This window comes from Lissotriton vulgaris, chromosome 2_1, assembly GCF_964263255.1.
Source record: "Lissotriton vulgaris chromosome 2_1, aLisVul1.2, whole genome shotgun sequence".
NCBI classification, from domain to species: Eukaryota; Metazoa; Chordata; class Amphibia; order Caudata; family Salamandridae; genus Lissotriton; species Lissotriton vulgaris.
The window spans coordinates 266,412,447-266,433,903 of NC_141687.1; the positions used below are offsets into that span (position 1 = coordinate 266,412,447).

The 21,457-nt window shown below is 52.0% G+C and overlaps 1 protein-coding gene across 2 annotated transcripts in view; it reads left to right on the plus strand.

The window, feature by feature from the left end:
• MYO19 (myosin XIX) overlaps positions 1-21,115 on the plus strand; it is a 603,741-nt gene extending 582,626 nt beyond the window's left edge. For both annotated transcript variants that reach the window (XM_086954910.1, XM_086954911.1), the window contains one exon: positions 20,849-21,115. In XM_086954910.1, coding sequence (XP_086811036.1) covers positions 20,849-20,968 — 120 coding nt within the window. In that variant the 3' untranslated portion in view covers positions 20,969-21,115. The remainder of the gene's footprint in view (positions 1-20,848) is intronic.
• Positions 21,116-21,457: the final 342 nt, after the last annotated feature.

Below are 21,457 nucleotides of genomic sequence, written 5' to 3' on the forward strand. Positions count from 1 at the left end.
CAGGGACAGACTAATTTGCATGTAGCCAGGTTCTGAGCCGGGATGGTGCAGTGAGCTAAAAAAACGGTGATGGATCAAGCCCTGATCTTTGGACTGGGTAGGAGTGGTCTGCTTAATTCAGACACTCTGTCCATCACCACCCCCTTTTCTGAATCAGCAGCCAAGGGAGGCCCGCGTATCGCTGAAGGACAGGATTTAAGGACGCCAGGAAGGCTGGCTGATCTATAATAGGGTGTAAATGGAACCCAACAGTATCTCCTGTCCATTGAGCCTCCCCCTTGCAAAGGAGTACCTCCCCTCTGGGTCCACCTGTGTGTCAGTGCATATAAAGGGGTCGCCTTCCCGTACCCATAATAAAGTGCCGTGCGCATGCGCTGAGTAAGTCGTGCCATGGACCTGCCCTCTCAAGCGCCTGCGAAGTCTCTCCAGTTCCACCCGGGACATATGAGTCTCCTGCAGAAGCGCAATTCCCACCTTGTGGCGCTGCATATAGGCGAAGACAGAGTACCGGCGCGACCGTATGTGCATGCCGCGGATGTTCCAGGTCATGACGTTAGTGCACGCCATGGTTTGTGCCGTGATGCAGCCACCGGGGGTTAAGGGGGGCAATCATGCTGGGCCTAGGGGCGGGCTTTCGGGTGGCAGTTTTTAAGTGCCGCTTCTGGAATGTGTAAACCAAAACTAACATTGTAACAACGGGGCATGTTTCCAAACTGGGTAATGTGCCTGCCTCTTAGTGTGACATGTCCGCAAGATAAGTGTGTGCGGTGAAGCGCGCGGCCAGTAGTTACGCCGGGGTACTCCCTCATCTGGGGCCCTTTGGATATCTGAGGTGTTGCTGTACAGTCCGGAAAAAGCATCACGTGGCCATTGCCCACTTTGAGGTCACTCATCTTCCTAGTCTCGCGGAGCACAGCGTCCCGGTCCCGATAGTTGAGGAGCTTGAAGAGAAACTGGCGAGGCCAAGCCCTGAGCCTCGGGGCCTACGTCGGCACCCTGTGCGCGCTCTCCACCACGAAGTGCGGGGACAATGTTCCAGCCGGCATGAGTGACCACGGCTAGTCCTCCGTGTATCTTTCAGGATCCTTCCCTTCTTCTCCCTCCGGCAGTCCTACCACTCGGACATTGTTGCGCCGAGTGCCCTTCCGCAACCTCCGCGCGGTCCTCTAGTGCGTGGAATCTGTCAACCAGGTCCTGTAGAGCAGAGGCATGGCTGTATACCACTGGCTGTAGATCTTGAACCGTTTGGCGCTGCGCAGCAACTGACTCCGCCAATTTGCGGTGGTCCGCATAGAGTAGCGTGAAGTCAGATGTGACTTTGTCCAGTCGCGCTTCCAGTGAGGTCTTGGTTTGCGCCAGTGTGGTGCCAATAAGTTCCACCACCGCCAGAACAGTGTCCATTTTGGCCGCCAGGGCGGCTGAGGGCTCCACGACTGTTCGTCTTTGCTCCTGCGTGGGGTCAGGGCCACTCACTTCCTGCTGCTTCGCTTGAGTTTTTTCCCTTAGTCTGCCCATTGCGAGCTGCTGTGCCGTGGGCATCAACGCGTCCGGTTTCATGTCTAGTTGTGACTGTAGGGGGATCAGTCTTGCTCAATCAGGTATGGCTGCGCGCTGGCTAAGTGGCGATCAGCTGTGGTAGTCCTCCGCCATCTGGCGTCGGTGCCTGAGTATTCAGGGGCAGCTCACCACACAGACCGGCTCCGATCCTTCAGTGCGCGCCCCTTCTCAGGGGGATGTGCGGGTACAGACAGCAATGCTCTCCCAAGTGCACCCCCGCTCCAGTAATACAGGGGTCCCCCCTTCCGATTCCTTGCTGCTGGTGCGGCCTCAGTGTCCAGTGTTGCTAGCAAAAGGAGGAACGACTGATGTGGGCCAGGGGCAGGGGCCTCTTATCTTATGGGTGATCAAAATGGCACCCGGGACAGAATGGCGCCTAATAGTGTAATCTGTGGCCTGTCGCTCCCTCTTCGCCTAGCGGCCCCGGCCTCCGCTGTCCTGCTGTGTCCCTTCGCTCCTGCTTCAACGTCTGATGCTCCCGTAGCTGTTAGGCGGCCGACGCGCAGTGTCCCGGGTACCAGTGACTCACCGGAAGGCGGCAGGTATCAACAACGTCTTAACCAGGGCCAAGCCTCGCTCCTACTGTCCGCCACTGGACCGCTGCAGTGCACCGCGGGGGTCCGTTAATTCACCGCTTTCACCCTCCGCCTCGCTGCGAGTAGTCAAGTCGCGCTGACGCCAGGGTGAGCGCGCTGCAGCCTGCCTCCCTGCTTTCCTCCCTGCTGTCGCCTATGTTCTGGGTCCGCCGATAGTCGAAATCCCACCTCCGCCTCTCCCTCTTGCTCCAGGGCACTCCTGTGGGCGCGCTGAGTGGGGGTTCCCTCGCCTCACCGCAGTGTTGGTCAATAGCGGCGCACCTCCATCCGCTCCCGGCACAGTGAAACCAGCCGCTTCGGGGTCTCGCCTCTCGGCCTCCCTGGGCGCGCCCGTCACCTGCCCGCTCATTCCAGGGCCGCCGCTGCTCACCGCAGGCCTGCACAGGGGTCCGCAACGCTGATCAGGCCCGGCTTCCTCCGCATCCGTCCCAGCGCCGAAGCCGGGGGTCTTCCTGCACGTCTAGGCCACGGCCGGGTTTCGCGCCATTTCAGCTCCCTTACGCCGCCTCAGCCCGACAGCCGATTCTACTCCGCCGCAGCCTCGTTTTCCGTCGCATTGCACACCGGCAGGCTCCTCAGCCGGTTCCGCATCTGCTCCACCCGGTATGGGTGAACTTAAAACACTCTCTCAGGAGAATTATAGGAGAATTCAGGGCCCTACGGACGGAGCTCTAGAGTCGCGTCCGCCATGTTGCCTGGCTGGCCACGCCCCGCCTTCCAACCCTCAATTTATGCTGGATGATTATTATTGTTGTTTTCCCAACTCAGTAAAGGCCTCACCGGCACCTCAAGCGCCTCTTCAACCTTCTCCTACTGGAGAATCACTTGCCACACCTGCTGCATCGGCTTCCAGAGTACAACATCAGGATGCTCCTCAGGTCATGGTGGAGGATGATGATGACAGGGAAGAGGGTGAGCTGGATGACAGATCTCTTCTTTCGGAATGGGACAATTATTAGAATCAAACACCTTCTACCACTACGCTAGCTCCTCTAGATTCTCCACCAGTTGACATAGGTGTTTATCATCTATTCATGGAAAGGGCGGCAACAAGATTCCACCTTCCTATGGTCACCAGAGAGGTTTGCCTCTTATATGATTTTAAGGATCAACCGCAGAAACCAGTTCCTTGTATCCCCATCATATATTTTATTTGGCAAGAAGGTCTCAAGCTCATGCAAAACCCTAATTCCATTCCTGCTGTCCTACCTAGACTGGATAAGAAATACAAAGCACCAGCAAATTAACCTGTGTTGGACAGGCCACCTGAAGGGCTCGCTCCCTCCCCGCATGACAGGGCCCGGACGCCGGCCCTCCAGGTGCTACCCCCAGAAGCAACCCGCACACCGTCCCCTACGGGACTCCTGCTCCCGGACATCTCTGTATCATTGGCCAGGGCCCCTGTCAGCTCCATTGCCCGGCCCGGCCGCCATCTTGGACACTGCGCCACGAGGCCGCGTGGCCTCAGCTCGACCCTAACCCTGGGCCTGGCCAGGCCCCGACATCCCGGCACCACCATCCACCCAGGAGGTGAACGGACCACTTGGCAGGTCAATGGGAGAAAGAAGTGTCGATGGCTCTCCCCTGCCAGGTGCCGATCGCCCCCAGCCTCCCCGGGCGCTGGCTCCACCCCCCTGCTGGGTGTCTGGACTCCCTCATCCCGGACCTCCCGACCTCCAAGTGCGAGGGTCCGGACATCAAAGGGCGCCAGACCTATAACTGGGGCAGCTCCAGAGCAGGAAGGCAGTTGTATCCTGGAGTCGAGAGACACCGTGAAGAACTCATCCTTGACGGACTGCTGGCGCTGCCGCAGCCCTGCCTTGTGAGCTGTCGTCCTGCCGCTGGCGCTGCCGCGGCCCTCTGCAACCTTCATCCTCGTCGGGACCTGCTGGCGCTGCCGCGGCCCGTTGTAACTACCATCTTCGTCGGGACCCGCTGCCGCGGCCCTCTGCAACCTTCATCCTCGTCGGGACCTGCTGACGCTGCCGCGGCCCGTTGTAACTACCATCTTCGTCGGGACCTGCTGGCGCTGCCGCGGACCGTTGCCACCTACGACCTTCTTGGGACCTGCTGGCGCTGCCGCGGACCGTTGCCACCCACGACCTTCTCGGGACCTGCTGGCGCTGCCGCGGCCCGTCCTACTAGAACACCGAGCTCGAGGATTGTGAGCTACCCATCATCTCAGCGTAACTACCAGATTGGTAACAAGACTGTCCCGCTACCCTCCTTCCCCAACCAAGAGACTAGAATTGAGGGGACCCCTGAGTCCTGACCTCCTTGTACCATTCTACCGTACTTCAAGATTGCTTATAAAGAACGTTAAACTATATCTTTGTGTGGTGTCCATCTGTGGGGGGGAAGTTACTGGTCTGTACGATCGCTGGAGACGCTCTCCCCGGAGACCTCTCCCCTTGTCCTCGGCCGACCCTCCCGGTCCCGTCTAACATTGGTGGCCAGCGGCGCGATCCGAATCAACGCGTACGTACAGAGAGTGACTCACCCCACGACTAAACCACAATGACAACCAAAGAGAGCACACAAAAATTCCAGATGGAGAAATTGGAAGAGTACAACCATCGTGAGTTAAAACAATTTTGCATCGAACTAGGCATTGCTACCACCGGTCTGAGCACGAAAGACGATTTCAAGCACGCCATCGAGTCTTGGGCGGAAACCGGGGCCGTCAGACCCCCGGACCAAAACATTGCAGCATCAGAGATCAACACCTCTTCTCCCGAAGAACGGAGAACGGGTCTCTCACAGGAAGAGATCCAAGGAAGAGAAAGAAACAGACTACACGAATTAGAGATGGTACGGCTCAAGATGGACGGTGAGCTAAAACTAGCGGAACAAAAACTGAACTTAGAACACCTACGGCTCCGAGAAGAGCGGGAAGAAAAGCAAAGACAAAGAGAACTCGAAGAAAAGAGACTGGCATATGAACACGAGCGCAAACTGGCAGAGATAGAACTACGGAAGCAAAACAAAGACCTGGGGGTGCCCGAGCAGCCGCGCACCCAAGGAGCTACAGAACCAAAGGTCCACATCCCCAAAGATGTCGTCCGAGAGTATTTCCGAAACGATGACATACAACAGTGGTTCAAGGCCTACGAGATCGCCATGACCTCCCACCGGATTGATCGAAGTGACTGGGGAGCCGGGCTATGGGGGAGGTTCGTCAATGAAGGCCGCGATGCCCTGCTACAGCTCCCGGACCATCAAATGACGTCCTATGACCACATGAAGGCCGCCCTCCTCACTCGATACGGACTCACGCCCGAGATGTACCGCCAGCGGTTCCGCGACTGCACCCGAATCCCGGGTACAACTTGGGTGGAATATGTGAACTATTTCAGCCGCGCCTTCGAGGGATGGATCAAGGGGAGCCGCGTAACAACCTACGAGCAACTTTTTAACCTCATCGTGTGGGAACACCTCTCCAACAACTGCTTCGTCGAGCTCAGGCAGCACCTCATCGACAGTAAATTGACTGACCCACGGCAGCTCGCCGCCGAGGCTGACCGTTGGGAGAGCACCCGAGTGGGCAGGGGTGGGCCGAACGAACAGAACAGGAACAGCCAAGGCCATCACCGTCCCCGAGGAGGAGGAGGAGGCCAGGGCCGGGGGAAAGACGCCGTCCCGGCCGCTCCCGCTACCAGCACCCCACCCCCGGCCGGCCAGGGCAACCCCCCGATGCGCCCGGGGTTCCGAGCCAGTGTCACTTGTCACCGATGCCAGCGAGTCGGCCACTACGCCAATGATCCGAACTGCCCAAAGAACCAGACTCCAGGGCCCCGCCAGGTAGCTGCCGCCGCCCTAGGAGAAGAGCAAGTCTCCGAAGAATCTGAAGAATACGAACAGGAACAACCAGAGTGGGAACCGGCCGCCATGGTCCTGGCGTGCCTAGGGGGAAGAGACATGATCCCGCGGGCTTCCCTACCCGCCAACACCAGAAAATACAGTCAGTGGGTGAACATAAATGGGCGCAAGGCTGAAGCCCTACGTGACACGGGGGCCAGTGTGACGGCCGTCCGCTGTCACCTGGTGACCCCGGAACAAATCCTGCCGAACGTTCTCTGCCCCGTCCGTTCAGCCGACAATTCTGAGAGCCTGTGTCGGATGGCCTGCGTCCCCTTCGAATGGGGAGGAGTATCCGGCATGTTGAAGGTGACGGTCCGTGATGATGCCCCCGTGGACTGTCTCCTGGGCAACGATCTCGAGAGTTCCCCGTGGGCCGCCGTGGAAAGAAGAGAGCACCTGGGGATGTTGGGCCTCCCGGACTGGGCGTGCGTAACCACCCGGTCCATGGCCGCCCGCGCCATCCCCCGACCTGAAGAACCCGAATGGCCAGCACCTCCTCCCCCGATCGCTCCAGTGGGGGACGCCGACCATACCGACCCCCCGGAACTAACCCAAGAAAGGCTCGCTCAGCCCCAGGACCTTCCAGACCTGGCTCAGTGGCGTCAAGAGGGGGGACCCACCCAGGAACAATTCCGTCAAGAGCAAAAGACCTGTCCCTCCCTCGAGGGACTACGACAGCAAGCCCTCGCCCAGAGCGCGGGAAGTACCGCCGGGGCCCACTGGATCTATTGGGACAATGACCTATTGTATAGCGAACAAAGAATCGCGGAGTTGGGGGCCAGTCGAGTGTTGGTGGTGCCCCTCCGCTTTAGAGACTTCCTGTTGAATTTGGCCCACGATGTCCCCCTGGCTGGACACTTGGGACAGGACAAAACCTACCACCGCCTGGTGACCCACTTTTACTGGCCAAAAATGAGAAATGACGTCTTCAACCACTGCCGGTCCTGCCCCACTTGCCAGGCCAGCGGGAAGAGCGACCGCAAACTCAAGGCACCCCTGCAACCATTCCCGGTTGTTACCACCCCGTTCGAAAAGGTGGGAATAGACATTGTGGGGCCCCTGGACCCCCGAACAGCACAAGGGCATCGATTCATCCTGGTACTGGTGGACCACGCCACCCGCTATCCCGAGGCTGTTCCCCTTCGAACTGTAACAGCACCGGTGGTCGGCCGAGCCTTAATGGGGATCTTCTCCCGGGTGGGCTTCCCCCGGGAAGTCGTCAGCGACAGGGGCACGAACTTTATTTCGAAATATATGAAATGCTTCTGGCAGCAGTGCGGGGTCACCTACCGATTCACAACCCCCTATCACCCTCAAGGAAACGGACTGGTTGAGCGGTTCAACCGCACCCTCAAGGGAATGATTATGGGGTTGGAAGAACCCCTACGCCGCCAGTGGGATGTGCTACTTCCGTGCCTCCTCTTCGCCAACGAGAGGTCCCCCAGAAGTCCCTCGGCTTCAGCCCCTTCGAACTCTTGTACGGACACTTTGTTCGAGGGCCCCTCAGCCTAGTCAAAAAAGGTTGGGAGATGGCCCCCCTGAAAACCCCTCCAGACGTCTACAAGTACCTCCTGACCCTACGCAACCAGACAAGACGATTCAGAGAGATAGCCAAAGCTAATCTTGAGGCCAGTCAGGAGGACATGAAGAGATGGTACGATCAAAATGCCTCCTCCATGAAGTTCGAACCTGGCCAGCAAGTATGGGTGATGTCCCCAACCGAACCTTGTGCCTTGCAGGACAAGTGGACAGGGCCCTTCAAGGTAGTCGAGCGCAAGAGCCCCGTCACCTATCTCATCGACATGGAATCTCCCCGGAACCCCCTCCGGGTCCTCCACGCCAACAGACTTAAACCCCACTTTGTGCGCTCGGAGCTCAGCCTACTGATGGCTACAGACAGTGGAGCGGAAGAAGACTCCGAGCCCCTCCCTGACCTACTGAGGACCCGGGACAAAGATGGTTCAGTAGACGGGGTCCGACTCTCAGATGCCCTAACCCCGGAGCAGCTCCAAGACTGTCGGGGCCTCCTGCTGCAATTTGCGACCCTATTTTCCCTCACCCCAGGAGTCACCCCCTGGTACTTGCACGACGTGGACACTGGGGACAGTCCCCCTATCAGACACCGGGCGTACCACGTACCAGATCGGGTACGGGCCTGCATCCAGGAAGAAGTGTCAGAAATGCTCACCCTCGGAGTCATCGAGCCCTCGGACAGCCCCTGGGCCAGCCCAGTCGTACTGGTCCCCAAAGCTGCTGCCCCAGGCACCACCCCTGAGCTCCGATTCTGCGTCGACTATCGGGGTCTGAATGCTGTCACCCGAACCGACGCTCACCCCATTCCCCGAGCAGATGAACTGATCGACCGCATGGGGGCTGCCCGCTACCTCAGCATCTTCGACCTGACAGCGGGCTACTGGCAGATCGGCCTCACCCCCAGGGCCCAAGAACGATCCGCTTTCTCCACCCCGGATGGCCACTACCATTTCAAAGTGATGCCATTCGGCATGAAAAACGCTCCAGCCACTTTTCAACGACTTGTGAACCAGGTATTGGCGGGCCTCGAAGAGTTCAGCGCCGCCTACCTGGACGATATTGCTGTGTACAGCCGCCACTGGTCAGACCACCTCCGCCACCTCCGAGAGGTCCTGCAGGCCCTCCAACAGGCCGGCCTCACAATCAAGGCCAGCAAGTGCCAAATTGGCCAAGGGTCCGTGACCTACCTCGGACACCAAGTGGGAAGTGGTCTGGTGGCCCCCCTTCAGCTCAAGATCGCTGCCATCCAGTCCTGGCAGCCTCCCGTAACGCAAACCGAGGTCCGAGCCTTTTTGGGGCTCACCGGATACTACCGGCGGTTTGTGAAGGACTATGGCAGTATTGTGGGGCCCCTCACAGAGCTCACATCCAAGAAACACCCAAACATGGTCAACTGGACTCCCGACTGTCAAGCGGCCTTCGAGAAACTGAAGGCCGCCATGTGCACCGCCCCTGTGCTCCAGGCTCCCGACTACAGCCGGGAATTCATCGTCCAGACTGATGCCTCCGACCATGGCATCGGGGCCGTCCTCTCCCAGCTGAACCTCGAGGGAGTGGACCAACCAGTGGTCTTCATCAGCAGACGCCTACTGGCCCGAGAACAGCGCTGGAGCACCATCGAGAGGGAGGCCTTCGCAGTAGTGTGGGCCCTCAAGAAGCTCCGGCCCTACCTCTTCGGTACCCACTTTCGGGTACAAACAGATCATCGCCCCCTGCAATGGCTAATGCAGATGCGGGGGGAAAATCCCAAACTATTGCGCTGGTCCATCTCCCTGCAGGGGATGGACTTCACTGTGGAGCACCGACCTGGCCAGGATCACGCCAACGCGGATGGCATGTCACGCTTTTTCCGCCTCGACGAGGAGAGTCCCCAAGAGGATGGGTGACTCTCCCCGCCTTCAGCTGGGGGGGACGCATGTTGGACAGGCCACCTGAAGGGCTCGCTCCCTCCCCGCATGACAGGGCCCGGACGCCGGCCCTCCAGGTGCTACCCCCAGAAGCAACCCGCACACCGTCCCCTACGGGACTCCTGCTCGCGGACATCTCTGTATCATTGGCCCGGGCCCCTGTCAGCTCCATTGCCCGGCCGCCATCTTGGACACTGCGCCACGAGGCCGCGTGGCCTCAGCTCGACCCTAACCCTGGGCCTGGCCAGGCCCCGACATCCCGACACCACCATCCACCCAGGAGGTGAACGGACCACTTGGCAGGTCAATGGGAGAAAGAAGTGTCGATGGCTCTCCCCCGCCAGGTGCCGATCGCCCCCAGCCTCCCCGGGCGCTGGCTCCACCCCCCTGCTGGGTGTCTGGACTCCCTCATCCCGGACCTCCCGACCTCCAAGTGCGAGGGTCCGGACATCAAAGGGCGCCAGACCTATAACTGGGGCAGCTCCAGAGCAGGAAGGCAGTTGTATCCTGGAGTCGAGAGACACCGTGAAGAACTCATCCTTGACGGACTGCTGGCGCTGCCGCAGCCCTGCCTTGTGAGCTGTCGTCCTGCCGCTGGCGCTGCCGCGGCCCTCTGCAACCTTCATCCTCGTCGGGACCTGCTGGCGCTGCCGCGGCCCGTTGTAACTACCATCTTCGTCGGGACCCGCTGGCGCTGCCGCGGCCCTCTGCAACCTTCATCCTCGTCGGGACCTGCTGGCGCTGCCGCGGCCCGTTGTAACTACCATCTTCGTCGGGACCTGCTGGCGCTGCCGCGGACCGTTGCCACCTACTACCTTCTCGGGACCTGCTGGCGCTGCCGCGGACCGTTGCCACCCACGACCTTCTCGGGACCTGCTGCCGCGGCCCGTCCTCCTAGAACACCGAGCTCGAGGATTGTGAGCTACCCATCATCTCAGCGTAACTACCAGATTGGTAACAAGACTGTCCCGCTACCCTCCTTCCCCAACCAAGAGACTAGAATTGAGGGGACCCCTGAGTCCTGACCTCCTTGTACCATTCTACCGTACTTCAAGATTGCTTATAAAGAACGTTAAACTATATCTTTGTGTGGTGTCCATCTGTGGGGGGGAAGTTACTGGTCTGTACGATCGCTGGAGACGGCTCTCCCCGGAGACCTCTCCCCTTGTCCTCGGCCGACCCTCCCGGTCCCGTCTAACAACCTGCTTGTCTCAATGCACAACCAAAGCCTGATTTCATCATTACTCAGGCAGCACAACGTTGGGCCAGGAATCAGTCGTCTACATTATCAGCCCCTCCGGACCGAAAGGGTAGACGCCTTGACACTATTGCCACAAAGTTTTCCACTATGGTGGCAACTACGGTTCGAGCGGACAATTCTTTTGCTATTCTTGGCCATTACGATCGACAAATGTGGTCAGACATTTCATCCCTTGTAGATTTGATACCAGAGCCATCTAAAGCAGAAGCGTTGAAAATTCTTCAAGAAGGGGAAAGAATTGCCTCGGAATTTGATTGTGCTGTTGATGTGTCTTTCACTGGCTTCCGTCTACTGGCGGGTGCGGCAGTCCTCAGGCGGCAGGGCTGGTTGAAGGCCACTTCTTTCCGTCAGGAAGTACAGATGAAAATATTGGACATGCCTTACGACGGTGAATCATTGTTTGGCCAACATATCGACGATGTCCTTCAGACAATCAAGAAGGACACAGATACTGCTCGTGCTCGCGGCACTCTCAAGTTTAAAAAGCAGCCCTTTCAAGGTGCAAGAGGTCGTGGCTCCACATCTTCCTTTCTGGGAAGTGCCAATCGATATCGGCAAGGACAACAACGTTACTCTTCCCAGAGTCAACAATCATACAGCCTACTACTTCTTACAGACAATACAGAGGTAAATTATCTTACAGAGGAAAGGAATCATCCAAGAAGCAATTACTTTTTCCATCCGTCATCCCGGACTCCTCCTGCTTTTTCAGAGGTTGGAGGTCAAATCTCCCACTTCTACTCCAAATATTCACTGATAACTACCGATAAATGGGTTCTGGATATTGTGCGCAAAGGTCACGCATTGGAGTTTGTAAAGATTCCTCCCAGTTCTCCACCGAAAGGTCCTCCTCCTGCCCACCTGAAGGAACTTTTAAGTCAACTTGCAATTTTATTAAGAAAAGGCGCAAACTAAGTGGGTCCGAAGCTACAAAGGGGCAGAGGATTCTATTCAAGATTCTTCCTTATAAAGAAAGTTTTGCATGCTGTCCCTTCAGGAGGTGCTTCCTTTACTATCCCAAGGGGAGTATATGACCACTTTGGATCTTCAAGATGCTTATTTTCACCTCCCCATTCTGCCGAAACACAGGAAATTTCTCAGATTCAGAGTGGCCGGGAAAGATTTTCAATTCGGCCTTCGTATCCGTCCCCGAGTGTTTACTAAGGTCCTTGCACCGGTGGCAGCTTATCTTCGTCTGCAAGGAGTGCACATTTTTCATTATCTCGATGACTGCCTTCTGAAGGCACGGTCGTTCGAACAGGCATCCAGACACACTCAATTTTGCAGGTCCTTCTTTCAGTCCCTGGGCCTTACGTTCAACATGGACAAGTCTAATTTCCTCACCGCTCAAAATAGACTGTTCTTGGGAGCCATCCTGACACCAAGCTAGCAAAAGCCTTTGTGTCATACGAAAGACGTCAACGACTTTGCGACCTAGCAGCCTCCCTTCGGTTAAAAAAAGGCTGTTTTTGTTCGACAGTTGAAATCTTTCCTAGGGATGTTGTCCTCCTGATTTCCCCTAGTCCCTCACTGCCGCCTAAAAATGAGACCCATCCAAGAGGAACTGGACAAGCAATGGGCTCAAGTCTCAGGATCCTTCAACGATTTGATCAGGGTCACATCTCGGATGAAAACAGGTCTACTTTGGTGGACTCTCGAGGAAAACATCTCTTCAGGTCATCCATTCCTGGTGGACGCTCCAAATTTCACTCTCACAATGGACGCATCTCTCGAAGGTTGGGGTGCACATCTTCAGGGTCTGACAGTAAAAGGAAGGTGGGACATTCATCAAAGGACCTGGCACATAAACCTCCTAGAGTTACTGGCCATTTTTCTGGCTCTGAAAGCTTTTCGCACCATCATACAATGAGCGTCTGTGTTAGTCCGGACAGACAACCCAAAGTGCATGCACTACATAAACAAACAAGGGGGCACACGGTCCATCTTGCTATCCCTTCAAACTCAACAAATCTGGGATTGGGCGATTCAACATCAAATCACCCTCACAGCAGTGCACGTTCCGGGAACATCAAACACCCTTACAGATTCCCTGAGCAGGTTGACCTCGACCAATCACGAGTGGGAATTACATCAGTCCACTCTGGATCACATTTTTTGATTATTGGGTCCCTCGGAACTGGATCTGTTCGCAACACATCTGAACCGCAAATGCCCATTCTACGCAAGTTGGCTTCCCGGGAATGCCTTTTTGATGAACTGGTCAAAAATATATGCCTACGCTTTTCCACCAATTCCTCTGGTCCCGAGAGTTCTTTGAAAAATGAGGAAGGAACCCTGTTACGTTATTCTAATAGCTCCCAGGTGGCCTTGACAAGTCTGGTTTACGGAACTTCTGCTCCTGTCACAGTGCGACCCGATCATTCTTCGCCCACTTCTGAATCTCCTGACCATGAATCAGGGCCAAGTTTGTCCTCCCGACCCAGCATCTCTTCGCTTAGCGGCTTGGAACCTGCACACTATGAATTTGAAAATTTGAACATTCCTTTAGATGGTAGGGAAGTCCTTGCTAAGGCTAGTACAGCCTCAACCGTGAAAACATACAAACTCAAATGGAAAAGATTATGTCTATGGTGTAGTTACTCTCAGGTACACCCTGTTCATTCCACACCGGATAACTCTTGCCTTTCTTTTTACATCTGGCAAAATCAGGCCTCTCATATTCTACTCTGAAAGCTTTTCTGGCAGCAATCTCCAGGTTTCGTCAGCATGGTTCTAACTCTCTTTACTCCTCTACAATTCTTCAGAGGTCTTTTCGAATGTTTCCACCAATTCGTCGACCATCTCCTCCATGGCATTTAAATAATGTGTTGGCACAGCTCATGAAACCCCCGTTTGAGCTAATCCATAATGTCCATCTCAAATTCATCACTTGGAAGACTTCACTGCTATTTGCTCTCACTTCTTCACGTCAAGTAAGTGACATACAGGCGTTTACCACTAACCCGCCTTTTCTTCAATTCACCAAGGACTCCGCACCAGTCCGGCAATTATCCCCAAGGTGCCATCGGATTTCCACCTCGATGAACCAGTCATTTTAAAAACATTTTTTCCTAATCCTCAAACACCAGCAGAGAGGACACTTCATTCTTTAGATTTCAAGAGATGTCTAAAATGTTATTCAAAGGACAGCTAGTATCTGTAAAACTGATCAGCCCTTTATGGCCTACGGACGGATGCGAAAGGGGCATCCAGTCACCAAACAAACAATTCCATGCTGGATTTCTACTGCAATTGCCTTTTGCCATCAAGAAGCTGGGAAACCACTTTCTGCAACTTTTTTAGCGCATTCTACCAGAAAGGTTTCCTCTTCTACTGCACTATTTGCTGGTGTGCCCCTTGAACACATCTGCAGAGCTGCAACATGGTCCAGCAAACACACCTTTACAAGACATTACTGTCTGAATGCTGCTGACAATGGTGACTCAGCCGTGGGGCAGGCAGTTCTACGTAATCTTTTTAAATAAGGTGAGCCTCTGTTGCTTCCCTCCTCCTGTATACAAGGTACTATTTCTTTTATATATGCTTCAGTCTCTTCGTACTGTGTATTATTATTAATATATTGATTCATATGAACCTTGTATCATTCTGATGCCACTGCTCACAACTCTTACTCAAGCATGTGAATCTATGAAAGACACCCCAATACTGGAGAAGAGAAAAAGTTACTTACCTGTAAACTGAAGTTCTCCAGTGTTGGTGTCTTTCATAGATTCACATGCGACCCACCCTCTTCTCCTCAGAGGCTCTCGACTACTACTTGACTCTGTCACTCTTGTGCTACGAAAATCTGAGAGCCTGAGTCTCTGAGGAGAACATTCTAAGAGTGTGCTGGTGCCTGATTGGCTGGAGTTTGGACTAATCATAATGACTATGATATGTTATAGAAGTGACAAGTCTTTCTCTCTGGGAAAACTCTATGGTTTTTCTCTTCTTTATATATATATATATATATATATATATATATATATATATATATACACACACACACTTATATTATTCCTACATTGCTGTGTTATGCACCGTGGGACTCCCACTTCGACGACGGGGAATATTGAAGCATGTGAATCTATGAAAGACAACAATACTGGAGAACCACAGTTTACAGGTAAGTAACTTTTGTTCTTCCCCTGGTTCTGGGCCCACTGAGATTTCGCATGTGCCATCTAGCAAGGGTCAGCGAGCTGGAGACAAGCAGGCCAAGAAGCCTCAGAGCCATCCTCATTGAGAGAGAGGATGAACATTGGGATCACAGAGCAAATGTCCTGGATTGGTTGGATCAGTGGAAAGGCCCAGAAGCACCTTGTATCCTGGATGGCTCCAATGAAGAGGATTCTCTGCGAAGGAGTCAGGTGTGACTTAGGCAGGTTGAGTGAGAACCCCAGCAATGTCAAGAGGTTCACCTGTATCTGGAGGTGGTTGTGACTGACTATTGCTAGCCTTACTTCAACAGCTATTTGTCAAGGTCCAGGAAGACTGGTACTCCCGACCTCCTAAGATGGGCAACCAGTGCCATCACTGGTGAGCCTGAAAGGGAGCACAACAAACTGAAAGTGCTTGTAACCCACTATGAACCACAGCGGTGAGCCTGAAGGACAAAGATGTGAAAATAGACATTCTACATGTCCAACGCCATCATCCTGTGTCCAGGATACAGGGCAGATAGAACCTAGGCCAGTGTGAGCATCTTGTATCATTGCGAAGGTAGGCATTGAGAGGGGGCGAAGGCCTACAATAGTATAAAGGCCTCTGTTATTTGGCAGAAGAAAGGAGAAGGAATACCATTCAGTCCCCACTTCCAAAGTTGGTACCCTCTGAATAGCTCCTTTGGCCAAAACAGCCTATACCTCCTGGTGTAAGATGTACAGATGGTCCATTGAAAGCTGCTCTGATGTAGGTGGCAGGTGCAGTGAGTTGTAAGGGAATGGCAGGGCATAGCTCTTTTGGACAGTTTAAAATACCAAACTCTTAGAAGTAATGTTTTGGCACCACTTCAGGAAGTGGCTGACTGCCTCCAATCTGATGGCTGTGTGCTACTAAGGTCACACTAAAGAGATTTTAAGGTAGTTGACAGAGGGGCTGGGGATTGCGATTTACGCTGCCCCTGTGTGCCGGGTTGTTTACTGTTGGTCCCATGACCATACCCTCATAAGTGCTGGGAGGCCTATTGTGCCGGTGGTGGGGCCTGATGCTGTTGATGCACCAAGTCATTTTCGTATTTCTTAAAAGGGCAATGCTGTGGAGAGCGGGGGGGTGAGGGGGAGAATTACCAGACTGGAGCTGAAAGGCAATAACAGCTTACTGTGGCCTGGCTTTCCTTAAAATGCTCCACGCGCAAGTCCACCTTCTCTTCAAACAGGAGCTGTCAAAGGGCATGTCCATCAAGGACACCCGACCGACCCCAGAATAACGTGTTGTTCTAATCTAGGTGTGGTGCCAAAGCACCACACTCGTTTCCATGGTCCGTCCTAGTCTTGGCCGCATTCTAGCTGTCTTCAATGGTTTGTGTGTGTGGGGAAGGGGGAGGTTTTGGGGGGGGGGGGGGGGGGGGGGGGTTGAATAAAGCTAAAATCTTTTACAACTGCCGGCAAGCTTTCCCAACCATGTCCCTCGGAACAGGGGCATTGCTGAAGGCAAGGCTTGTTGAGGAAAACATTTATTTGATAAAGGTTTCTATACATTTGGACTCTGTCAGAAGTGGGTAGCTGGTAAGGTGTTAGGGTTCACACTGCAGGGCAATGCTTGCATGAGCAAATTCTCTGGAGTTGAATGCTGGGTTAGGAAATCCAGATCGCATCAGCTGTGTTTGTGGCGATGGGTGATTTCTCATTTGACTGGGGGCCGGAACATGGTTTAACCCAAGTGCCCAACAGTGGCTCAGTGAGTGCCTTGTTGAAGGGTAGGAGGTTCGGTTGGTACCTGGCCAGGCAGGAGGACGACTTCCATAAGCACATTAGTTTTTAGCTTCATAGTGGGGAACTGGCGGTCATCGACTTCAGCAGCCCTTCTATTCACAGTTACGAACAAAGTGCTTTCCTCCATTGCTGGACCAAGATGGTTTGGGGAGTGCACAGCCTAGTACAGGACAAGGTGTCCAACCCACTGACATATTGCAGGTCCATGTACCAATTGTCCTCATCATAAGGGGGGTGGGGGGGGGGGGCAACTCTTCCCTATCCTCTCAATCTCCACATGGCTGGCTCTGGTCAGAGTCCAAGCTAGAAACATGGTGTCTGTGCGCAGCAGTGGAATAGTGTCAGATATATTGACTGTGTCACATCAAGATCTGGGCATGGCCTTCGTATAGATGAAGTCTGCTCAGAGTAGTATACTATAGTGAGTTGTGGCTCATCCTCTGGCACCCATGTCGATGTTCAAGGGACCAATGCAGATTTCGGCACTGGAGCTGAAGTCGACACAGACGCCGATGTAGAACCCAAAATAGGTTTAAGTGTCACAGGTGGCACTGAGCACAGATTCGTGGGTGTTAACCTGGCTGGAGGCCTCTGCGAATCAGTTGTTGCAAATATGCACTGGAGAGAACGGGAAGCATGCCAAAGATGAGAAGCTTTGCCTCTCGAATGACGTCTGCTGTGAAGTTGTCAACGGACCATAGGAAATCAACCCCAAGCACAACTCATGGGAATCAGTCACAGGCATCTGTTTGTGACAGTGCCTACAAGGTTTAAACCCTGTAGTTTTGTGTGTGATGTGTTCGACTTCAAATTTTGAAAATATTTAGAATTGTGGAAAAAGGAGCAGAGCTACAGATCCGTATCTGAAGGCGCAGAAAGAAAGGAACTGATATCAGTGCACATGGGTGGCACGTCTATGTGGCTCTACTAGTCACTTCTGTGGTACCAAGCCAATGTGGAGTCACAGGATGCCACCAACCAGCATACAGGAGTACTGCTTTGAGTTCTCCAAAACCATCCTGAGGATATTCACATGGTGATGAATCTGCGGATAGAAGTATCCATCAGAAGTAGCACTATTAAACATGCTACAAAATGTCGTCTCTGAATAGGCTCCATAGTACGTAGAAGTTATTCCATCTGTCTGCTGAAAAGACTGCACTTTCTAGGATCAGTCTTATACTTGCAACTCTGCAAGAGTTCTAACATTTGTATCGGTCAGTCGATCTTTGCTGAGACATACCAACTCATTATTTGGCCTAATTTCATCATGCATAGGGCTTGTGCTTTTCTGCAAGCTCTGAAGGAACTTAATGCAGCATCAGCTCAACCAGCAATGGAGAGAATCAACAGTATCCTGGAGTGACAGGTATGCTCGTCAGACTCCTCACACAAGCTCTGCTGTGGTGGAGGTACCAGACAACCATAAGGAAGCCCTTCTTTTTCAACCACCGCAGACAGGATAATCATAGCTGGTGCTTCAGTGAAAGGCAAACATGGAGGAACTATCCACAAGCATAAACATGCTGAAGCAAAGGTTAGTACAACAAGTTACCTGATGAGACTGGTAGGTCAATCTAGACCACTTTTCCTTGATATACTACATCAATAGGCAGGTTGGCACAAAGTTATATTGTCGGTCAGAGGAGTAATAGCTGCTGTGGAACTGGGCCATGGTGGATGTTTCCAAAGAACCCTTTATAGGTGTCCAAAACGACTAGGTAGACCTGCCAAAAGGGGGAGCTTCACCAGGATCAGCTGCATTATGTCTTTTGAAAATGGGGCATCCAACTCTAGACCTGTTTGATATCCTGCAGAACAAGAACTGCTTATACTACACCACCTGGCATTGGCCACTAGGTCCATGGGCAATGCCTTTTTGATGACCTGGTCAAGTGTCTTCGTGCATGCTCTTCTGCTGTTTGCTTTTATTTCCAAAATGTGGAGGAAAGCCAAGGCAGATTACTGTTCGCCAATACTCCTTGACACAGTGTTGCTGCACCAGTTCAGGTGTAGCCACCAACACAGTTCAAGAACCTCCCCCAAACTCTTCTACAGACAGGTCCTCCACCACAACGTGAAGTCATTCAGCCGGACAGCCTAGTTCCTCCTGCCCACTTAGATTGTGTAGAGCTTGACATTCTTATGGCCTGTAATGAAGTACTGGCACAACAAGGACTTGCAGCACTAAGTCGAAATGCTTTTGTGTCTGATGTTTGAATAAAGTGTTAACCCCATCTCAATGGAACTCCCATCAAGTTATTGTACTTACGGCACCTAGCCCAAGAAGGCATCAGAACCTCCTTGGTCAGAGTTCACTTGGCTGCAATTTCAAGATGTAGGATGTCAAACTATGCTTAATCATTGTTCTTCAAGATGATTATCAAGCCATGTATGAAGGGCCTTCTTTGAAATTTACCAAATGTAAGAAGTTCTCCGACACTATGAGAGTTGAATACAGAGCTTGGTCAACTAATGCGGTCTCTCATTGAGCCAATCCATAGCACACATCTCCAATTCCGGTTACCTCTCTCTTCAGCAAAGGAGGCTGAAGGGCTTCATGTGTTGACCATTAAGGAACTATACTTTGACTTCAAGGATAAGATCACATTGCCAATCAAGGTCCTGTTGGGCGTTCACCTAAACAAACTTGTCTTTCTCTGCTACTATTTTCAAATCCATCCATGTCAGCAGAAAGATACTTACATTTGCTAGATGTACACAGGTGCATCAGGGTCTACTTAGAAAAAAACTAAAACGCATACGTGCTTCTGGCCAGTTACTTGTCTCATTTGTCATCTCAAGCAGTGATCGTCCACATACAAAATACGAAGTTGCCTGTGGGCTGTCATCCTGGATCGCCTTTTGTCACAGTAAAACTACTGTTATTGCTGTAACACTGTTTACTGCTGTTGCATTTCTGCATATTTACTGATGATACCCAGTTACTTTTCAGCTTTGAGGAACTCAGAATGGAGCTTTTACAAACACCACCGAGATGAAGGAGTGTCTTCTTTTAACTAGATGGTAGATGGCTCAAAAATCTGTCGGAGGTCAAAGCTTGTCCAACCTCTTAAAATGGGATTACATTTTGGGTATTCGTACGAACTCAAGTTTCCCATTTAAATATAATGTTTATTATTGAAAGAGAAAGTGATTTAACCCCTTCGATGCGGCCGCGATTCCCCTGGTGTGCTGTAAACAGCACGAACAGGGGCGGGCCGTGACTAACCCCAGCCGTCATGAGCACACGAGCACCGTAGTGCATGACGGCTGGGGCTCGTCATCAGCACCGAAGGGGTTAATACTGAAATAGTGAAAAGAAAATTATTAATGATTTTGCAGTTCTTTGAAGAAATCTTCAAATTCCGATGGTAAATTTGTTTATTCAACCTATGCCGGAATACCCAGTACCATATATCTGGCCTCACTTGCATTTTTGATTGAACAACTACAATTTGTAAAAAATGAGGGAGCGTGTCTTGTTACGAAGACTCTTAGGAACGCACAAATATCACCAGTCTTGAGCAAATTACACTTGCTACTAGTTAAACAATTGATTGTCTTTAAAGCTCCAGTGCATTGAGCCCTGACCACTTCGTTCTGACTCTATACGCCTAACTTTGTCAAATCTAGAACTGTTAAGTCAGCCATAAAACTTAAACCACTGCAGCAGTCAAACTCTGGAATTCTCTCCCTTTTTATTTGTGATCTGAATTCAACATGCTATTAAAAACATAACTAATTTGTAGAAGTAAACCAACCTAGCGTCTGTTGCGATACTTTGAGCGCATATCCTTCGTGATGGTGGGTAAATCTGTGATGAAGGTACTTAGGTGGGTGGTGTAGCACATAGCTGTTCTGGCCTCGTATTTTTACATTTTCATTTTATACATCATATATTATCTAATATGTTGGACATTACCAATCAACAAGTGTAATAAAATGGTGCCTTAACTTTGAACATATTGGATTTACGGGAAAGAAATATAGTTTAAAAAGGGGCTATTGGAAATGCAGTGGCATATTATGCTAAGGGATTTAATAAGATTTTCAGTAACCAATATTTGTTAACATTTTTGTGCCTATATTAAGAGATCAATGTAAATTTTGACTGGAGATGCAATGCTGTCTGCTCATGTTTTGGTAAAGTTATTGTACTGGTTTAATGTAATTTATTTTTTTTGATTTACTTTTTAGGGAACAATCAAGTTTCACTACAAGAAATCTCCTCTGCTTTATGCCGATACATGTCCAACAAAGCATGAATGTGGGATTTCTGGATTTAATGAGATTTTACTGGAAAAAACACTATGCTGAGGTTGCAGGCGCCACATGTTACCTTATCTACAAAATTTTATTGCACTTTCTCGTGTAAGGATTTCCTTGCAGCGCTGCCTTTTAGTTGTGTTGTCAATCAATGTCAACAGTATTGTTTTTATTAACATAAAATTAACAACCAATGATGATTCGTCTCTACCTCATGAATTCGATATAGGAACTAAGGTGTCCAACGGAGTGAGGTCTTGCAACTGTATTATGAAAACTGACTCTCCACCTCACCACCTGACAAAAGCTATGCAAATAGATAAAATAGGTATACTATGTGCTACCACTAAGACAGATTATAGGTATCCTGGTATACAGGAATGGAAGGTGAAATGTAGAAGGGCAGTGCTGGTAGCTGTCAAGGGAAACATGTCGTTTTTTGCTAGTCTCTCAAAAAGAATTGGTTGAAACGCATCTCCACTTTTAAACTGACTGATCTGGACAATGAGATTGAAGGTTCGAGAAATTTGTGTTTGAGGC